Source organism: Atractosteus spatula, chromosome 3, assembly GCF_055471065.1.
Source record: "Atractosteus spatula isolate fAtrSpa1 chromosome 3, fAtrSpa1.hap1, whole genome shotgun sequence".
Lineage (NCBI taxonomy): Eukaryota > Metazoa > Chordata > Actinopteri > Semionotiformes > Lepisosteidae > Atractosteus > Atractosteus spatula.
This window is the reverse complement of record NC_142708.1, coordinates 19905343-19927705: the sequence shown is the minus strand read 5'-3', so window position 1 is coordinate 19927705 and position 22363 is coordinate 19905343. Positions and strand designations below refer to the sequence as shown.

Genomic DNA, 22363 nt, shown 5'->3' with positions numbered 1-22363 from the left:
CAGAGAAAAATATGTTATTCTCTTTAGGAACACTGTCATGGAAACTTTATGATACCAATCTAGAATCTAGAAGACTACACAGGTATGATTAAAATAGTTTTTTACTTCAAAACAGTTTTGGAAAAATCCTGGCAACAATCTCTGTTTAGGTAATAAATCCTTCTGGTTTGTAGCAAAAGATCAGTGGAACTCTGCTCAGATCCATTTAAAAACTATCCACATTTTTTAAAGTCCCCTCTTTTACTTGTAGCTATTGATGTTTTTTTTTTAGTTTTATTCTTTGATTTTTCTGGGCCCGTTTGCCTGTTTTTGTAATGAGTATAACCCTTGTGCCTACAACATTTTACAACATAGTAATTGTATCCACTACGTGTTCTGCTGGCTCCCTTTGCTTTCCTAATTAGAAAAGAAATAATAAACATCTGAGCCTTAATTCACATCTTTTTTTTTATAGGCTGAATTTTCACATTAAGTACCTTCTATTGTGCATAGATTATAAATGCATACTGTATAAGGGAACACGTATTTCTACAACCACCTGAAATGTTGGTAGTGATAAGCTGAACATTGTGTTGCAAGGTCTCACTTTTTATTCTGTCCCAGGCTCCTCAGGTGTTTACATTGAAACAGAGTAGAAATATTAATGTGTTTATTTTTAGTTTGAAATTAATAAGTGTGTCTTGCCCTTCTACTAGAGAGCCCCTATGTAGTAGGTTAGCCATTGAACCACTGATTTCTGAAGACCTGGGACAGGATTACTTTTTGATGGTTAAAAAGGTGATTTTTTTTAGCTTTAGCTATTTATGGATCATTTCAGGCCAAATTCTGTAGACCATTCAGTCTCAAGGCTGAGGTTCCTGAATTAAAATCACTTGCTCAACTGATCTATAGTTTACAATTATTAAAAATATAAGAAATAGGTGTTTCAGGTGATTTATAAAACTAATGGAATTTGGGGCTCTCCAGTACTGGGATTTGAGACCTTTGTCATACACAATTAAAAAAAGTCAGAAACTTTTATCCTTTTGGACATTTTTCTGCAACAGTGTTTTGACAGATAATATTTGGCTTTCAGGTATAGTTGTCCTTGAACCTTGCAGAAGGTTCTTACTTTTTATTTTTGCTTTGTTTCTCATTAAGTTGCTGCTACTGTTGTCATTATAGGATACGATAGGATCACTTTATTAGCCACATACAGTTTCTTGCATTAGGAATTCGTCTTTTCACATACCCCAGCTTGCTCTCCATGAGACACAGACAGGGAGAGAAGCTTGGGATCAGAGCACAGGGTCAGCCATTGTACAGCGCCCCTGGAGCAGCTGGGGTTAAGGGCCTTGCTCAGGGGCCCAATGGAGGAGGATTCCTCTGCCAGCCGCGGGATTTGAACCGGCAACCTTCCAGCCACAGGCGCAGATCCTTAGCCACAGAGCCACCGCTCTGCCTGTTATCAGAGTGCCATCAGCCAGTTGTCTGCTGTTTTTCCAACTTGAATTTCAATGATCCAGGGACACAAAGGACATCAGTATAACTGATAAGGCTGGGCTGTTGTCATCAAAACAGGCTGCCTCATATTTTCAGTGACATTCCTTGTTGTCTTTGATATTTAATGAAATAAGGGTTATGGGAACCTGTTATTATTAGAAATGTATTAGCATAGCAAAGAATAAAAGTCAAAAAGCACTGTACCCAATGCCCTGGATAATCCAAAGAAAGCTAAATTTGTGTTCTGTTTTTAAAGAAGTAATTATCGCTCTGTTCCCATTTATCATCCTGTTCAAATCTTGGGCACAATATGCAGCGTACTTGCTCTATTAGTGTCATTTTTCTTTACTGTCAAGAGGATGATTAACATTCTGTTTGAAATGTTTGCCTGAGTGGTTCATTTGCATGACAAGCAAAGCCTATCATAATGACTGAACCGTTCGTACTGCAGCACATCACCTTTCCGCCTGCTTTTAAAGCCCAGCTCCACTCGAACTGCGTTGTTCATCCTTCACTGGTGTGTTATACTGTGTGTTTTTGACACACCGAGCTCTTTGAGCCACTGTGCTTTCCTCGCTATGAGAAATCTGGATTACAGAAAAGATTGCAGATAAAGTTTAATCTTAATTAAAATTCGAAGGTGTTCATCCCCTGGTAGAAAAATACTGCTTTTCAAATACTAATAAATATGTGCAGTAATGTTAATATACTGTACTTTTTAAATATATTTTTAATATTTTCTTGATTTATTTTGCAATAATGTTAGTCTGGTTTTATGCACAAGATAGGGCATAGTATTTGTTCAGATGTTGAATAAAATAGAATGATCAAGGATGATCTAAACACAGCACAACTTTATGGCTATTAACACAACTTGATCGTATTACCCTTACACTGCCGTTTTAAGAAACTTTAGAATTTTAATTAAGTGGGACATGTTATCGAACGAAAAATATTCAATGGTAAAGAAAAGAAAGCAGGTATAGCTGGTAAGTGGTTTAAACTCTGAATTTGCTGGCTGATGAATGCGATTACTGGATACATATTATCCATTATTGCATCTGATTCTGCTTTGAAGTTTAGACATTTAGAAAATACGTTTTTTTTATTCAGTGCTATGTTTACACGCAGCATTCTTACGGCAGCCCCTAGCTCCTAGTTAGCAGAGACTTCGTGATAAACTGCCATTTTGTCTGTAGCTTGATTTTTTTCTTATTTTCAGAAGAAAGTGCAATAGAAAAAAACAGCGTTAAGCCGTGATGAACCAAGGTGTTATTAGGGCAGGGAAAGAGAGAATAACTGAGAGATGAGAAAGTTTTATCCAAACTGAAATGGAGCTGTGCTTTCCTGTTATACTGACAAGGTGCTAAGAAAACATTGATTGTGGAGGCCCAGGATCTGGAGGAGCTGAACAGTTTGGACCTTTTCCAGCTGTGGAAATGTGATACAACTATATCAAAAGCTGTATTGTATGTGAACGTTAAATTATTGTTAGTCTTTAAATTACCTTTCCTATGAATGTTTGTAGTCAGATAACTAGGGTATGGTCAGTCTTACTGATGATGTTGTTAACAGTCAGAACTACAGCAAGGTTTTCAGAAATAATGTATGGGATTGTTACCCTGTAATTTGGTAAATTTACAGCAGTTTTTTTCAGTCCTTGTTCTGAAGTAGCCATGCGTCTTCAATTTACAGTAGAATCTACACTTGTAGTTCAGGTGGGTAGCTGCGTCAGCATGCATAGGCTGCAGAGGAACAAGTAATAGGTTTATTTCATGCTGAAAAGAGAAGAAAGAAAACACGACGTTTCGGCCGTGGAGCCTTCTTTGGGTGTCGATCTACAATAAAGAATCTACTGTACACTTTATTAGTCCGGATCTTTAAATGCTTCTGTTTCAGTTTCAGTAGAATGAGCAGGAAACCTCTGCCATGTGCTGAGTGTCTGCTCTCCTCTTGTGCAGCACTCAAAGTTATTATGAGGGTGTTCAACAGTGCCATTCCCACCTGTGACTGCATATCATTAATTGATAAACAAGAACAGTTGTTTCTGAAGATAGAACAAATTACACCAAGGTCTGATTACATAATTTGTTAAAAAAAAGATGAGGCAAATAACAGATTACGAGACTGATTGTAGAAAACAGAAAGAATCTGGTTAATTTAAATTTAATTTGATTAGAGGTTCAATAAGCTTGATTGATAACGAACACAGTTGGAAGGAAATCATGAAGAAAGATTGGTACTCTAGGACCAGGACTGGGAACCACTGGACTATTTTTCCTGTGCCTGATAAATTCCTTTATAGAAGGCATGTGTTCTGTCATACTTTAGGCCTGTGTTTTTAAAGACGTGGGTTCATTTAATGACTGAAGCATGAAGAAGCAAAAATGTTTGTGAAAGAATTCATTTCCTCTGGAAGATTTATATCACAATATGGTATAACTTCAAGATAACCCATTGCACTGGGATCCACTGCCTCCTTTCCAAAATGGCAGAACAAAATTGACCACTTGGTTTGATGGCATGTCTCAGATTATGTTTTCCCAAGATGTCTGAAGTTGTGGTGTTGACCTGTATTTGACATACACACAGTGGAATCAGTATCTTTCATTTAAAAGAAGGGTTGGGGACATCTTTTCACTGCAAAGAAAACAGACATTCTGTTTGAGAGATTTGTCATTTCCTCTACATTCCTCCCAGCTATCAAGAAAAAAAAAACCTGTGAGTTTTAATTCTCATCTTTTTCATGTTACCTTTTGAAAAGCGTTTTATATTTGCTTGGGGAAATTTTTTAAATATATAACTACTAGAGAAGTCATTCAGAAAAAAAATATTTTTATGATTGCTGTGACTGTAACTCGGCAACTAGAATGACTAATGACTAATGACTGTTTATCTTTGAGTAACAGATACAGATCTATGGATTGGAAGGATCACACAAACAAGGGGACCTGTCTTAAATATACATAAATTTACCCTCACACCTTGATGGGGTTTTTTTAATGTTAGTTATGGATTATTTTTGTCTGATGTTTTGAAATTCATTTTTGGTGACATATTACAACTATGGCACACATCTGCAATGAAGAGATTAAGGAGTAACTGCTGTTGGTTTACTACCTCTTATATTAAGCCTTTTGAGTTAAAATTTTAAGGGAAATATATTGGGAAACAATATATGTTGTATGTTGTATGTTGTAATTTTTCTAATAACTAGCAAGAGTTTTTAAGTTACTTTTTTAAAGTACCAATATCACCTTATCTCTGCAAATTACTTGTCTACCATATTTAGAGACAAGATGATTGTCATGACATGGATGGAATCTTTTTAATCACTGAATATATAATTTGTTTTTTTGTTAAATTAAATTACTTTTAAACTTGACTTAAGGCTCAGGACTGCATTCAGATTTTTCTGTGCATCTGTGTTAATTTATTTTGCAATCATTCTTGAACTTAATGTTTGAACCTTAATGTATGAATCACACTGCTTGCATGTCTGTGCACATTCGTCTGCTGATGTAATCTCAAACAAGCCAAGTAATATTTGTTTTATGGAGTGCTTTGTTATTTGGAAAAAATATCCCAGTGAATTTAATTAAATTTATCCTGTTAATTAGAGCTATTTGCTTTTATTCATAACTATAATGTGAAATAAACGCTTATGTATTTGTATATAACAAATGGAAACTTTAAACCTTTTGTCGTTCTCTGAATAATCCCTCTCTTTAGTAATTTGTACTTTATAAAGAGAATTACAAAATCTAGGAAGCAATGAATATTACACAATAAATATTTCTTAATCTGTAAAAAAACGTCAGTTTTGGTCTAATGGTTTTTAATCCCTAAATCTGCTTGTCTGGACTCTATGAACTCTAATGTCCGGTTTTCTAATACAAAATGTGGGTTTTTAATTTCCTGTATGTGTTTCAGCTCAAAGAATGACCTTTGGATCAGCTTCAGCTTTTTTTTAATCGGTGGATAGCGCATAACAGTTTAAAATATTAAAGAGTGTGTCACATTTTTACCTCCCAAAACTCATTTCCTCTTGACTGCTTTTTTCATTCATCCTCCAAAATAAAATGTTCTCATTGAAAATCAATTGATTTTGTGCATATGAACTCCCAAGAGGAAAAAGTGCACCAGTTGAAATACTACAGTAATTGTTTCTTAACCTGTTGTCAGAACCTATTTTAATACCTACCAAATAGGCGACTTGGCTATAAAATAAAATAATTATTCCTTTCAAGGGCGATGTGCTATAAATGGATATCAGGCACCATCTAACCTCTTGTTTTTTTACATTTGCTGATTTACCTGTGACTAACATTTCTTTTTCTCTGTCAAATTATAAAGACTTCAGCAAGCCTTTGTGATTTCAGTTGTCTTTGCACCATTTCATTTGTGCTGTGTGGGAACACTGAAGTCATTTTTCATTTTAGGAGACAGCATCCTTCTCATTGAGAAACTGGAGAAGATAACACATTGCCAGTCCAAGAGGTAGCAAAGCTGATCCCTGTCTGCCTACAAAAATGCACCAGGGATAAACGCATTTCCCCCCAGTATTGCTCTAATCTGCTGCTGTCAGCTGGCTAAGCCTGGCTTGTAACAGCCAGTGAACAGGAAGCAAAGGAGAGCCCATTTTGCTGGCCTAGCTGTGGTGGTGGAAGGGGCAGTGCCGGCTTGGATTGGGGCACTCTTCCCTGCCACAGGTCCTGGCACTTGAGTGGTCATGTCTGTGGGAGAGGCAGAAGCTGACCACCCACGGTTCTTTGTTGGCGGTGAAGATGGTGAAGGAGACGAGCTGCTGGACTCGGGGAGAGTTATGGGCTATGACTGCCTATATGAAAATGTGGAAGAGGAGGAGGAAGGCGATGAGGATGAAGAATATGACTCTGTAAGTTCAGTATGACTGTGCTTTCTTAGTGATGGCCAAGTCATTTCCTTTTTAGAACATTATTTTTTGTTAAACACACCTGTAGTAGACTGTTGTGTTTTCTGTCTCCGCTCACAGCTGAAACCTGTAACCACACTCAGGGGAAATGAGGCCCTGCTGATAACCAATTAATTTTTTCCACTCAAAAACCAGACTGTTACTTTTTCTATTACTTTTTATATACTCCTTATGTATATGTTATTTACATAACCTTCACATTCACATAAGCATGGGTTCCCCATATACCAACTCCAATCCTGCTTCCACTCACTAGGAAGCAGTGAGTCAGTAAGCATTTCATTTCTAAATGTGGTTTGATGATCAATATTTGTTTTAGTGTTTATTATGAATTAGTGATTAATATGGTTTCAAAGGGGGGATGCCAATCCTTTTTTGCTGTGACTGTACAAGTAATTAAAGCAACATATTTCTGGCAGCCTGATCTTGCAGTTATTCTTAGGTGTACAGAGAGAGACAACTGAAGAACTGCAACAGCAGTTTTATGATCTGCTCAAATTCCTACATGAGATGTAAAAAAAGTGGAAAACTTTGTTGACACTGGAAAAAAAGGTCCAGAAGTAATTATATTTCATTGACAGCACTAGAGGTCAAGATGTAATGAATGATGTTTGAATGATGTTTGAACAAAAATGTCTTTATCTCTGTGATTATTAACATTGCCATGTTTTGTTTTGTAGCCCCCCGAACGACAGATAGTTGTAGGAATCTGTGCCATGTCAAAGAAATCAAAATCTAAACCTATGAAGGAAATATTGGAGCGCCTCTGCTTGTTCAAATACATAACTGTTGTGATATTTGAAGAAGATGTAATACTAAACGAGCCTGTTGAGAACTGGCCTCTTTGTGACTGTCTTATTTCCTTTCACTCCAAAGGTAAGAAGACTTCCATTCTCTTTGCATTACAACATTATTTGATAATCTTTGATCTAAATTAAATCTAGCCGTTTAGAGAAGGCAGTTTCCCAGAGCCTTTATACCACTGCCAATAATAATATTGAAAGAAATGATAAGAAGGTTAAATAAAATTCACCTTGGAAAGCTTTTTAGTAATATACTGCAGTCTAGAAAATATTTCTGTTGGGTTTTATGGAATGTAATTCACAGAAATAGCCTTACTGAAACCCATCCCATTATTTACTGTGTCAGAAGGATACTTTGTTTATGCTATATTTTCAGGATTTTTGACTGCCTTTTAACCTGCTCTGAACTAACAAATTTCTGATGATGAAATTGACTTGCACAAATTGATTCTAAAAAGTCTGTTTGAATATTCATAACCTAAAGTACTGTCCTTGTTTTCATAACATAATCCCTGATATGTTTTGTTCCTGCAACTAGGTCAGGCTGGAAATACCATTATTTTTGTTTTAGTCTGGTAATGCTCTTCACATCAAAAACGTCTAATGGAGTTACTGTTCCCTGTAATATTCTTTCATTTATGACCATCAAAATTTGTATCCTGGAAATCCTTCTAGAGGTATAGCCTTAATGAAGATTCATTTCACAATCTCATTAAACATTAGGGTTTTGACAAGTTTCAAAATTATTCATTTCAAATTGTGACTTAATATCGTTGTCACCTTTCCAGATGTCAATTTAAAAATGCAACTACTATCACCAAATAAAGAGATATGTCTTTTTACAGAAATTGAGCTTTTTCCTCTTTACCGTCAATATTTTATGATCCATCTGGGAAGAAATCTATTAATGTGAATGTTAAGTAATGTTTTAACTCAGTCAGTGCCAAATTATTTGTTTTGTCATCCACACATACGGCCAGGTTTTTACTGAAGAATGAGGTTTTTTTTTTCCTCCAGGGTTCCCTTTGGATAAAGCAGTGGCTTATGAAAAACTCAGGAAACCATTTGTTATCAACGATCTGGATATGCAGTATCATATTCAGGACAGGTAAGAAATGACACTATAAAAGCTGTGTCAAGACCTGAAACTGGTAAGGAATGTCACTGTAAAGCCAACAATATTCTGTGTCTGAGATGGGACTAGTTGGGCATGCATTAACGGTAATCCAACCCCTAAACAAACTGACCTGTATGGGTGAGTGGCAAGAATGAAACTGTTACTGCAAACGTCTGCTTAATTCTGAAATTGATTTTTTGAAAGTCAGACTAGACGAAATTTGGACTTTTTGGTATAATTGCCAAGTGTTACATCTCTCATAAGTCCAACACAATCCATCGCCCACACAACACTATCCCAGCTGTCAAGCATGATGGTGGCAACATCTTGCTATAGGGATGCTTCTCACTGTCCTTCCAACAGTTGCTGTTCTACAAGCAGCTGCTCAAGATGGCGTAGTACCCATGGACTGGACAATTGCTAATGTATTGCCCACCCTTAAGATGGGTGACAAAACTGAACAACATACCTATAGACCTTTACATTTGACTTCCATTACATATCTGTTTATGGAAAACAATTTCGATTTGAACTAGAGGTTCACCTGTGTTGAAATATAATCCTAAAGAACAGTCAACATGGATTTAGAAAAGGTAGATCTATCCAAATCAATAAAAATGAGCAACAACAGTAATGGATATACACAAAGCAACTTTTATTGTGCAAAGGAACAAGTAAAGGTTTATTCCATGCTGAAAAGAGAAGAAAATAAGCACAACATTTCAGCTGTGGAGCCTTCTTCAGATGTGAGAGAGAGGACAGTCAGATGCTAATAAAGCATGGGAGAACAGGAGGTGGGAGCATGAAGGCATTTGCACATTTTGACTTCACACCTCTCCACACCTCTCGACTTCACACCACCTGAGTGCTTCTCTCCTGCTCCCGCCTCCTCTCCACTCCTACACACGCTGACGCAGCTACAGTACCTACTGTACTTCAGCCTTTATTGTGTACTTATAATTTAGAAAGCTTTGGATCAAATTCCTCCTAAAAGATGAATTCTTAAATTGCAGGTGGTTACCATGCAAGGAAAGGTGAGAGTACAGGCAAGGGGTGAAACCTCAAAAGGACATGATGTAGCTGTAGGACGACGGCTCTGTTTGATGTCCATCAGTCTAGGTTCTGGTACAGGAAGTGAACTAGTCACATTTCTAAAAGACACCAAATTGAAGAATAAGCATAAACAAAATTGTAGAAGCTGCAAATGAAATTCAAAAGGTTTTAGATTAAATTCTAGACTCGACAAGATTACGTTTAATGTAGACATGCAAGAATTTACATGCAGGTAACAAAACATAAACTATAAATAATAAACTAAGGAATACTGAGAAAAAGACGTGTTTATTGACACATTGAACCTCTATGTTTGGCCTTTACCAATCATGGCCTCCTAATAATCCCCATCTATGAATTAGCTTCATCATTCTGTTCTCCACCCCACTGATAGCTGATGTGTGGGGAGCGTACGTTTTTCTGTCTGAAATTTGAAATGGTGTGAAATCTAGGTCAAACGTAAACCCATGGTGCTATATTTAAATAAGCTTAATGAAGCCATCATAATTACAGCAAACAATGTGTTATTTTCTTTCTTACATTTTAGTCACATCTTACAAAAACAGGAAAAATGTATATTTTAAAAGATTAAATATATATATCAAAGACAGAACTTCAGTGTCCAAATGTTTTTTTCATTCTGTCCAATAGAAACACTCTTTTAACCTTTCTTCTGTATTTTCAGGAGAGAGGTGTATCGAATTTTGAAGGCTGAAGGAATCTTGCTTCCCAGATATGCTGTTCTGAACCGTGACCCTGCCAAACCAGAAGGTAATAAATTCTCAGAAGAGTAAGACCCATTGAAGTGTGGATTTGTTCTGTTTTTTTCATAAGTACTGTAGGACTGTGCATCTACCACAGTGGCATCACATGTGTCACTCAAATTATACTCTGGTTCTCAGAATCATGGGCCTAAAATACAATAAATAAATTAGAATTAACTATTTATATGATACATTATTGATCATTTCAAAAGAAATGAAAGCGAGGATCTACTTTTTTGGTGTTTTTCTGCAGTCCTTACTCCTGACAGGCTATCTCTTTTTGTAATACGTCTCGGGTATTTATATTAAGATTGATGTGGGAAGATATCTTTGCCAATCCCTTCTTTTAATTGAATTGCATTCAAGGTGAGCCGTGGTTATCCTTGTGTAGGCTGACATTGTTGGAAGCTCAAAGGAAAACCTCTGTAACAACTGTCCATTTTCTAATCGCTTTATCCAATGGAGGGCCGTGTGGAAGCTGGAGACAATCCCAGAAAACGATGGGTGCGAGGCAGGCACCCCAATTGCACAATTTGGGCACACACAGACACAGACAGGTGCACACTCACACCAAGGCCAATTATTCCAGAAGCCAATTAACCCTCCAGTGTATTTTTGTACTGTGGAAGGAATCTGGAGCACCCACAGGAAACCCACGCGAATGTGGGAAGAATGTACGAACTATAGATAGCACCCCAGGAACTGAGTCCAGAACGCCAATTCTACACTTTAGCAGTGCTAACCACTGCGCCACTGGATGCCCCCATGTACGACATAAGATATTTATGTCAGGTAGTAGATCTCATCTTAGTACCTTAAAACAGTGGTCAGGCTCCCATGGAAGACATGTGGATCTGTCTTACTTTGTATGCTGATTTCAGTTTGCGCCATATCAAATTTGTCTTACTTTCTGCACTATTCTGTAAAATGGTGAGGCAAGAAATGCTCACTGTGTCATCTCCAGATCATGGCTTTGGATATCAGTGTAATCACACATGGTCAATGGTCCAGCCATTGGAGTTGTTTCTGACACCCCTAACCCATCTCAGACATTCACAACTGTGGCAGGGTGTCACAGGGTTATGGTCCAGGCTCCAAGTCACCAGTCAACTTTCTCACACCTGTTACATTTTGTAGGTCACTTCTCAATAGAGTAGCCTTCGCAAAATTTCCCTGACGTTACTAACTGCCGTGCTCATGACGTGTTGTGTTACCCCTATGGACTAGGGCACCTTTATTTTATATGGCAATATTTTATTAAGAAAGCACCCAAAGAGCTTAATAGGAACATGGGGTGTTTTCTCTAAAGTCTGTGAAGAGTACAAAAAGATTCTCAGTGTTTTTTAAACTACTTCGCTTCTCTCAAGCTTGCCCACTGCGAGGTGACAGAAACCAGGCGACACTCACAGCACACAATACATTGCACCTTGCGATACAAAACAAATGGCAAATGTCACAGGGCGTTACAGTAGCAGATAGCAGTAACAGTTTCTCAAGTGCAACATGTGGCTTTGTAGGAGCTCCAGGACATCATTTAATTTTTTTTCTTAAGAGGGTAACCCCATGTGACAGACGTCTTTAAATAACAAATTCAAATTTTGGCTTGAAAAGAGTTTCACCTGTGTAATTTGGAGTTATGTGCAGTCATTTGGTATGAGCTTGCATTCAACTTAATTACCAAACCTACCAGACAACAAGGAGATGAAACATGTTAACTTCTTCATACTTTAGCATTTATAATTAAATGACATGATTCTATTTTACGTAACATGGGAGAGTGTTGCTTGTGGCCATTAGTGTCTTGTACAGAAGCTATTATTAAGATAGTTCTAATCTATAATTGTACCTGGCAGCTAGAAACTATAGCAGCAATCTGTCAGTACTCACTTGTTCATTTTTAGTTTGCTATGCTAAGAATTTCAAGCTTTATTGGCTGTATCTGCTTCAGTCAGATGTTGAAGCACTCAGCTCAAAATAGCATGTAACAACACAAAAACCTCTTGCTACGTGAAGTTTAAAATATTGAAATTGTTTAACTGTAAAAATACCACATTGAAATATATTTTCTACAAGTCAGTTTTTTAATGGTCAAAAGAGATCATTTAGATTTTGATGTTGTTTCAGTTAAATAAATAATTTGATTTTTATGGTTATTCAGTTCATAGAAGCATTGATCTTGGTGCTTCAACTAATTCGGTCCTTGTTCCATACACATCAGCGCACTACCAATATTTTTTTTTACCTGAGCACAAGATAAAATACAAGTTTTCAATTGCATTAAGCTGTGGGCAAAATTTACATCTCCTGTCGTGTCAACTGGAGGATGTTGTTGTTTCTTCCCTTACCTGTGCTTTCACTTTTAAACAATAAAAGGCAAACTGAGAAATGAAAATTTGAAATATAATTTTCTGAGAAGGGCATCTCTTTCTGTGATCCTCTTTCGTTTTAACATTAGTTGACAGCCTTAGAAAGTGAGGTTCTGCCTCAGCAATGCATTATTCCCCATTTAAGAGCCTGCACAGATTAAGTGTGCCATCTCTTAAGAGGATTATACCAGTTGTGATTAGTTTCCTACAGAACAAGCAAAAAAAAAAGCTTTATAAATGAAGTTACAGGGCAAATGTTTCAATGTCTTTCCATTTGTTTTGTTGTGCAGTGATGCTAAATGTATCTGCTATTTCAACACTGGCTTTAAAACATGTGTGAATTAGACAGCCCTATTGTCTGCATAAAATTAAATCAATCCAAAGTCACCTGTTAGTGAAATATCCACATGCTGGGTCATGCTTCATGTGCTTCTGGTTTATAACCTCAGTCAAAAAATGAGCTGATATAGAAGAATCTGTAATGAAAAGATGATAAAGTAGTAAAACAACTATACTTCAGTATTAATAAACAGTATTAAATAAAATGTGATTCTGAAGCTATAAAAACACTCCTAAGAAGATAAAGCACAATAATCATAATATATTGAAGTATTATTTTATTTACCTGGGAATTTATGTAATGTTACCTTTGTTATATGATATGTTCAATGTGTTGTATTCAGCTAAATACTGTAAATTGTGTGAGGAACACTTGATCATGAATGGTGATGCAATTTTGTTGTGAATGTTGGCATGTTTGTGATTGAGCTTTTCCTTAAAAAATAAGAATACAATTACATAGCACTCCAAATAGTATCACTGCTGTCCACCCATTTTCTAACTGCTTTATCCAATACAGGGTCGAGGGAAGTCAGAGCCTATCCCACTAGCCAGCAATGGGCACAAGGCAGTACCATTACTGCTATCACTCGTAATAATTTTTAGTTGCTTCAACATGATTTGGCCTGCAAAGCTTCTACAATCAAAACCCCAGTATCCAAATTCTGAAAATTGTTTTAGGAAGATTTTTTATGCTTCTTGAAAGAAGGCCGGCCTCATTTAACCACTGTATGATAGCTGAGCAACATCTGTTTATCTATAAGGATTGAACCAAAGCATTGCAAAAGGTTTATTTGTCTTTTGGAGTTTTTAAGGAAGTATCCCGTCTTAAAAACAAGAACAAAAAAAACGTCAACAGGCGCAACCAAATATTGTGAAAGGACTGTTGTTTGATTTGCCTTTTATTTTTACAGAATGCAGCCTGGTGGAAGGAGAGGACCATGTGGAAGTGAACGGAGAGATTTTCCAGAAGCCCTTTGTGGAGAAACCAGTGAGTGCTGAAGACCACAATGTCTATATCTACTACCCCACATCAGCAGGTGGAGGCAGCCAGAGGCTTTTTCGCAAGGTAAGATGCCACTGTAACTTCAAGCAGTCTGTTTGATACGCACTTCAAAGGCCATCCTTTTTCTCCCAGATTTAATTTTTATTGGAGCCTCCACAAATGGAGATGCATAAATAGAGCAGGCAAACAGAACGCCTGGATAGAGATCATGTAGGGGGAGGTTGTGCTGATGCTCTTCAAATGCACCAGTTTTGCCACATCTGGAGTCCGCGAACGTCCAGAGCAGATCAACACAGGGCTCAAGGAGATGTGTTTCTCAGAGAGATTGAACAAAATTAATCTTTTAGGTCTAAATCGTAAAGTAAATTAAGGTTGTACACTAGTTTTTTTCAAGTTCAGCCCAGCGTAAAGAACAAGGGATATTAAAGGAAACTGGTTAAAAAGACACTTTTTTTACACAGTTATCAGTTCATGACGTACAATGACATGCGTGGAAACAGTGTAGCCAGGAATTTTCATATGTTGGCCTGATGCTGTTTAGCATATATAAAATGAATCTTTTAGTGTCAAAAATGACATGCAGTGACAGGCTGAAGGGCCTGTTCTCCTCATTAACTTTTCATATATTCTTATGAGATGATTTGAGGTTAAGTTCCAGGAAGTGATTTTCTTCCTACATACCTACCTTTTTTGTAGCATACATGTTCCATGCACAGTATTGTATTTTTTCATGTATCACACTATTGAAGAGAGTATTTGAGCAATGATGTCTTTTAACTCATACAGTACTTTCATTTGTTTCTGTGATGTTGTGATATGATTCTGTGATATTATTTCAGATTGGCAGCAGAAGCAGTGTGTATTCTCCAGAAAGCAATGTCAGAAAAACTGGATCCTACATTTACGAGGAGTTCATGCCAACTGATGGTACTGATGTAAAGGTACAAAAATGCTGAATGAATTTAAAACATATATTTCATGCTGAATACTTTCCATTTAGGCAAGCCTATATTTACATTTGATGTTGAGATCAGTTTTGACATAACATTTCTAATGGAAATACAGAGTAGCTAGTATTTAAATACAGAGTAGTATTACAGAGTATCAATTTAAATACAGAGTAGCTAGCCAGTACAGCTAGTACTGCAATTCCCCTCACGGGATCGATAAAGTATCTGTCTAGTGCTGCTTCAAAGCCGTAGTTGTCCTTCAGTAGTTGTAGTTGAGTCCCCACTGTAATTTTGCCACACGTTTATTGTTCATTATTGCAGTTGTTAATTGTGAGGTTTCGTTTTTGACCTAGGTCTACACTGTGGGCCCCGACTACGCTCATGCTGAAGCACGCAAATCGCCTGCCCTGGACGGCAAGGTGGAGCGAGACAGCGAGGGGAAAGAGGTTCGGTACCCTGTCATCCTCAATGCCAGAGAGAAGCTAATTGCCTGGAAAGTCTGCCTGGCATTTAAGGTAATTGGGTTCAGAGCACAGGGTGGCTATTTCCAAATACGTTTTAAAAAAAACACATAAATAGTGTGCATCAACTGCTGCTTGCAATCACTTACAAAGAGGACCTCATTTTATCCAAAATATAAAATGTTATAGTACAGTTAAAATATTCCTTTTTCTGTTTAGAATATGTTGGAAATCCGTTAAGCAACTGCTTAATGTATTGCCAACTTGCTGCAAAAAACAGTGAACCTTGAGGTTAGTCTTTTTTTTTTATGTTTAGTTTTGGGGAAAAAAGTGTTGAAACACGTAAAACGTGATTTTATCCCTTTAGCTGTAAGGCTTTAGATATTTTGTAAATGGAATAGTATATTTAAGCTCTATCCTTGCTAACACATACTGTATATGGTGGCTAAAATATATGCTTCAATGCATTAAATAAATACATGGTGTTTAGTTGTTTGTTGTTTTGTTTTGACAGCAAACTGTGTGTGGCTTTGACTTGTTGAGAGCCAATGGTCAGTCTTATGTCTGTGACGTTAATGGCTTCAGCTTTGTGAAAAACTCCATGAAGTATTACGATGACTGCGCAAAAATTTTAGGGTAAGATTCTTCTCACTTTCATATGGCTTGGCCTTCTAAGAATTTTTAAATTATTGCGGCATTAGTCTTTGTTTATACTTTGCAAAACTTTTCTCTTCTTAAATATTTCAAGTAATAATGAGCTATTTATTCATTTAAGGAAGCAGTACGTCAAGTACACAGGTACCTTTGACCTTTCTAAAGGTGTGATGTGAGCCAGTACCACTTCCTTTAAAAAAATCGTCATTTCAAAGTAATATGCGCGCTTTTTCCTTGACTATATACTCTTTCATGAGAATGCGTGTAGGAGTCTCTGATGGAAGACTGTCTCAAATCCCCAAAACAATTTAATTTTTAATTAACTCTGTGATAATATATTTATAGGGCTACAGTCGCAAGCCCAAGTGGTTTCTAATAGAGAAGGTAAAAAAACTACTCTTTTCATAAGATTTTAATAGTTTCAAATATGCATATTTGAAAACTGAAGAGGAGTTGTCAAACAGAGAAGTGGGATTAGGGGTTTCTTTCAAGTTCAGCTTTTTGTTCCTTTAGGCCCATATTACAGTTTCCCTGTAGTGTATGAATTTGGCTTAACATCAAAGAAGTATGACTTGAAATCAAAACCGTCTAAATCTCCAGACTTAAACTAAGTAAACCGAGCACATTTGAGAAGTCCTCAAGCAACATCTCTAAAAGTTTCCTGGTCATAACACGTCCTGTGGGCTCCCTCATGCAGATGCTGTGCTAGATGAAAGCTTCAATCCTTCCAATCTGAGTTGCAGATCATGGCCACACATACTGATGCCTTTCAAACTGAAGTCCTTTATATGCTTCTGAAAACAAGTATTGTTATTAGAAAAACTGTAATTTAGTCATCAAAAATATTGTGACTGTTTCTCTGCCTTTACAGTCCTAGAACAAGCACAATTATTACGTGTCCACCAGAGGCCACTATTTCCTTGTAGATCGGAGCACCTGGAAATGCAATAAAAAGGCAAAAGGCATTATAGTGGACTTGTTTTCTGTTTTATTTAAATCTTATCTAGAGCTCATGCATTACGCAGTGATTAGAGAATCTTTCATGGTAAAAATGCTGTGTAATTAATTGCTTGTAATTAATTGTTTTTGCTATTTATGGGAGAAAATGCATGTGTAAAAGATACAGTTTATAATTGTAAATGGTATCTTTTTAAAAAATGTAAGGTACTGTAGCATTAAGGATACTATTTAGTTTGTACTATTTAAACTTCCTTAATAGATTAAACTTTTTTTATTACCGTAATGAAGACAAATCTAACCTATGCATCCTCGAATATGATTTTTCTTCTGTGACCCAGGCTGAATTTTCTGAACTGTAGCAGGCTAAATCTGATTTGTTAGAACCCAATAACTGAGATTCTCTAACAGATCTGTCTACTGGATATCTGTACATGCTTTGGTCTTTATAATCAGGTTTCTGGCTATAATAGAGATAAATCCAACCGTTATTTATTATAGGTTACTTCTTATTTTCCCGTTCTATTTTGTATGTTCATTAATGGATTGTTTCACACAAGCATACGCATCATGTTTACACAACATGTGAATTGAGTCATAAGAACACAGATTACTTTGGTGATTTAATTACCTGGATGTGAATGCATTCAGATTTGTTTAGTGTAGTACTGCTAACTGCTCAGTTTTTGATTAACATAACACCTGCTTCCAGAATTGTTGCTCAGTAAATACAATGCATAAAACTGCACAATGAATTATAGGGCACAGTAGCTAATTTGTACTTTATCTGTGAATAATTCACTTTGTATTTTTAGATATCCTTTATACCTAATACATTTATTTTATTTTCAACCAATATTCATAATAAATTACCTTTTTCTTTTAAATGTTTTTGTTTGGAGTTAATTCTTTTCTTCTGTATTCAATGTGAAGCTGTTAAAAACATTGATTTTTTTAAGCTCGTTGAAGTGCCTTTGGTTTCCATGGTTCCCCTCTTTGCCTCCAAAGCCGTCTCCTGGCAACGGAATTGCAGTCTGCACCAGTCATGACACAGTATTCTCCTAAGTCTCAATTTAAGAGAAGAAAAGTAATCTTAACTTGGAATAAGCCTGCCCTGAGTGATTCCACTGATACTAGGCAAATTCCCATTAAAGAAGTTATTTTATAATATTGTTGCATTCCTCATATTACATGAAAGCCATTTAGTAGGTTTTAATAGAAAAATTGCTGAAAAAAGTAGACAACAATGCAGCTCAGTGATTTTTAAAATGCATACAACACAATACCCTTTTTACCACTCACATTATGAAAATAAGCCTGCTGTTAGGATACTGCATTTTCAATTATATATATGAAGCTGAGAATAAATAGTACATTTTAAACTGGATTCCAGTCACTTGAATAGGCCTAGTGGGCTTTTCATTTCCTTTTTTCTATATTTGTATTTAATCAGCTTATCACAACACTCTTCTAATGAAGAGCATTTACACAACCTTTCCAGGTACTCTTCTCTGTTCAGAAATTCTCTGTATTAAATGGTTAACTAAGGTCCTGAGTACTTGGTCATTAAAGATCCCATAACACTGTTCAGAAATGTTTGAGCTGTAAATCCTAAATTCTACTTTAAGCTTGCATTGTATGGCCTACCTAAATCGCCGCACCCCGCCTCCTTAATTCAATTTGTGATGTACTGTACCATGTTTTCTCTTCACCTGAGCTGCTGTGTAGTGGGTCGGCTGTGTGTCACCCAGATTTGTTGCTGTACTTTGTTGCTGGATGTAGTACAGTAGATTTCTCCTCTGTGTAAAGTGTTCTGAGATCCTGTGGAATGAAAATGCTACAGTATATACTGTAAATGTATGGAATATTTCTTATTTAATAACACAGAGAAAGTCTACTTTGCAATGCTACAAGGAAGCATTTCAACCTCTATTTCACTCAGAGTGAATCTTAACTTGCAGTATTAGGTAGCTGTTGGAAGGAAGTTGTTCACACACATGGAAAATAGGGAAATCAATCATCTGACAAATGTTTGGTTTTGCAGTACTTATGCACTGTGTTTCAGCATCTCTTGATCGTAGTGTAGAACTCTGGTTTTTTATAGCTCTGACAAGTTAATGACTAAGTTAATAAGTTTGTTTTATTTCATTTTATCTTACATATACAGAAAAAATTGAAAGCTTCTGTGGTTAAAAATAGTAAACATATGACCATAACTGCTTTTGTTGAGTATTGCTGCTTTTGTATGTATTGCACATGAATAATGGTATTCGGTGTATTATTTCTTATTATTGTAGCAATAGTTTAAAAAATAGTTTAAACAATGTGATAATTATTTGATAGAGTATGATACTCCACCTCACTGCCTGACTAACAGAAGGGTATCTGACACTACTATGACCAGAAATGTTAATGGGGCTAGACACATTTGGAAGGACCTTATGCATTTTTTTTTCAGTTGATGTTTTACTGCTTTTGAAAAATGCAAAAGATTGTCTTGTTCAAAATCAAGTTGCAGTGTACTACAGTAGTCTTATACTTTTATGCTTTGTCTCACTTTTAGAATGGTTCTTACATGCCATTTAAATCTTACAGAAGCACTCAAAGTTGAATGGCTCAACTGTGTTTTGTTACCAAGTGCTTTTTTCTAATCTTCAGGAACATTGTTATGAGAGAACTGGCTCCACAGTTTCAGATCCCCTGGTCAATACCATTGGAGGCTGAAGATATCCCCATAGTGCCTACAACCTCTGGAACCATGTGAGTACATCAGGTTTTCAATCTGAATTTATTGATTTGCCGTGGTTTACCTTGCAAAGCTGTATTATTTCACAGATTGAACTCTTATAAGGTGCTGCGAATAATACATCAGTAGATTCAAATGATTCAGAAGTGTGATCTCCCAGTAAACACAATAAACTATTTTGTTCTAAATCCTCCCAAAAATATACTTGCTCTTTTTCCAATCAGTGTTTTAAATCAAGGACATAAAAACAAAAAGTACTAATTGGTTCATTTGTGAAATGCAGTGTAGTATGTGGTCTAGTTTAGAGTTTGTAATCACAGTTCAGATATACCAGGCCATTAAATGGGAGAAGCATTGGCAGTTTTTGGTTTATTTTGTAATAATACTACAATTTCAAGTATGAGCCCAATAAGCTTTATGTATTCTACGTAAAGTAAAACGCACATAATATATACAGACGTAAAACAAAAGAGAAAAACACAGCACATTGACCTAGTAAAAATCAAAGTAAAACTAAATTACAACCTCTTTTACAACCACTAAATTACAAACCACTGTACATTAGAAGCTACAGTGAAAAGATAAAGTATTTCTTTAAGCAAGTTTTAAAAATATTTCAGAATCTGATGAGACATATAGTAAGGGTCCTAACTAAGCAATTTTTGGATGTAGAACGACATGCTTACAGTATGTTACTGGCATGTTCTTGAAATCTGAAGTTGCAGTTCCAAACGTCTGAAAATGCTCTCCCGCAGACAGAACTGTGTTTTAACTGTGAATTCAGCAGTCCAAACATTTCCGTAATAGATTTAATAGATCTTTTCTTTATTTTCACTCAGGATGGAACTGCGTTGTGTGATCGCTGTTATCCGACATGGAGATCGAACTCCAAAACAGAAAATGAAAATGGAAGTTCGGCACCAAAGGTAATTTTACTTTCCATCATTTTAGACAACGAGTCTGTGTGTTCTGAATTGGAGATTTATTTTAAAATAATCCCGATATTATTTTTATTTATTATTTTTATAATTAAATAAACCAAAGGGTATTTTCTTGTTTCTCATAGACATATAGACTCTCAGTTTATTCATATTTACAGTGATACTTTGTTTTACATAATCGATTAATATTATTTAAATTGTATAAGTATTAAAGTGTTTGGAGAGGTTTTTTTAATGAACTGCGATGTATAAATGTACATATTTATTTTAAAATGCATCAATTAACAGTGTGATATTTTAACTTTAGAAAATTGGATTAAAAGCTAAAGATGTTCTTTTTGTGGTGTTGCTTTTATAGGTTTTTTGATCTCTTTGAAAAATGTGATGGATATAAGACAGGAAAATTAAAACTGAAAAAACCAAAGCAACTGCAGGTAATATTTATTCTTTAGAATCTCTACATTTTGGTTCAGTGTTTACATACAATAATTGTGCTTGACAGTGCAAAGCTGTGGACGTCTTTTATATTTGCGCTATTTAATTATGATGTGGTGTTCTCATCTTCAGGAAGTTTTGGACATTGCAAGACAACTTCTCGCAGAACTAGGACAGAATAATGATTCTGAGATTGAAGAAAGTAAAGCTAAACTTGAACAACTCAAAACAGTTTTGGAGATGTAAGTGGAAAGTTATTTTTCTAGAATAATAATTGAGCTAATTTGGGGAGACAAACCTGACTCTTCATTGCTCACACAGGTACGGACATTTTTCTGGTATAAATCGGAAAGTCCAGTTAACGTACTTGCCACACGGGTGCCCAAAAACATCAAGTGAAGAAGAGGGTAAGATATTAATTAATCTGTACAAATCTGAAATATTCCTTTTAAGGCTCTTATTTGAACAGTAATTTATAATTTGATACGTAATACAGTAAATTGTTACGATGCAATATTCGATTCTGAAAATCAAATTCTTTGTCGGCTTGTTGATCGAGTAAAGCTGCCGTCATCTTCAGTTTTTTTGCATCGTGTGACAAATCGTTATTCTGCGACAGACAACCGGCGCAACGACCCATCCCTCCTTCTGGTGTTGAAGTGGGGTGGCGAGCTGACTCCTGCGGGCCGCGTTCAGGCAGAGGAGCTGGGCAGAGCCTTCAGGTGTATGTACCCAGGAGGACAAGGTAATCTCTTCAGTAACCACACATAGGAAACCACAATGAGCTTATCAGCACTGAAACGTTTTAGAAGTGGAATGAACGTGTGAATAGCAACCAGAAATAGAAATGTATGGATAGTGGTGTGTACAACTTAAATGTGTACTTTATACTGTACATGTATGCTCACTCGTACCCAGGTGTGCAATCAGAAACTGAGTGATGGAACAAGTTGAAGGAAACATCGTGACAAATTTATTATGGCCAAGTGAAATGATTTAAGAACAAGAGTTCCTGGTGTTTGAGCCATTCCACTCTTATCATCTCTGATTTCCATGACTTCCATTGCAGGGGACTATGCAGGATTCCCTGGCTGTGGGTTACTCCGTTTGCACAGCACTTACCGCCATGATCTAAAGATTTATGCCTCTGATGAAGGCAGAGTTCAGATGACAGCTGCTGCCTTTGCCAAGGTAAACCTTAAAAATATATTTTTTAAATAAAAGTATGACGTTATTATATCATCATAGCTTATTATGTAGCTGTTAATGTGGAACCCTTGACATTGTATTCCAAGGTTATTCTTTTTCCCCCTGTGTGAGCACTTCAAACAAAAT

At 36.2% G+C, this 22363-nt stretch overlaps 1 protein-coding gene across 15 annotated transcripts in view; it reads left to right on the top strand.

Annotated features, from left to right (window-relative positions):
- The window catches only part of ppip5k2 (diphosphoinositol pentakisphosphate kinase 2), a 50767-nt gene that overhangs the window by 3798 nt on the left and 24606 nt on the right, over positions 1-22363 (top strand). For all 15 annotated transcript variants that reach the window (XR_016090799.1, XM_088910397.1, XM_088910407.1 and 12 more), the window contains exons 2-16: positions 5925-6379; positions 7117-7312; positions 8257-8347; positions 10095-10180; positions 13793-13947; positions 14724-14825; positions 15188-15349; positions 15810-15931; positions 19565-19666; positions 20492-20578; positions 20952-21027; positions 21161-21270; positions 21350-21435; positions 21648-21773; positions 22098-22219. Coding sequence is in view for 14 of the 15 variants with exons in the window: in XM_088910397.1 (XP_088766523.1) it covers positions 6215-6379; positions 7117-7312; positions 8257-8347; positions 10095-10180; positions 13793-13947; positions 14724-14825; positions 15188-15349; positions 15810-15931; positions 19565-19666; positions 20492-20578; positions 20952-21027; positions 21161-21270; positions 21350-21435; positions 21648-21773; positions 22098-22219 (1788 nt within the window). In the remaining variant the exon portion in view is untranslated. The remainder of the gene's footprint in view (positions 1-5924; positions 6380-7116; positions 7313-8256; positions 8348-10094; positions 10181-13792; positions 13948-14723; positions 14826-15187; positions 15350-15809; positions 15932-19564; positions 19667-20491; positions 20579-20951; positions 21028-21160; positions 21271-21349; positions 21436-21647; positions 21774-22097; positions 22220-22363) is intronic.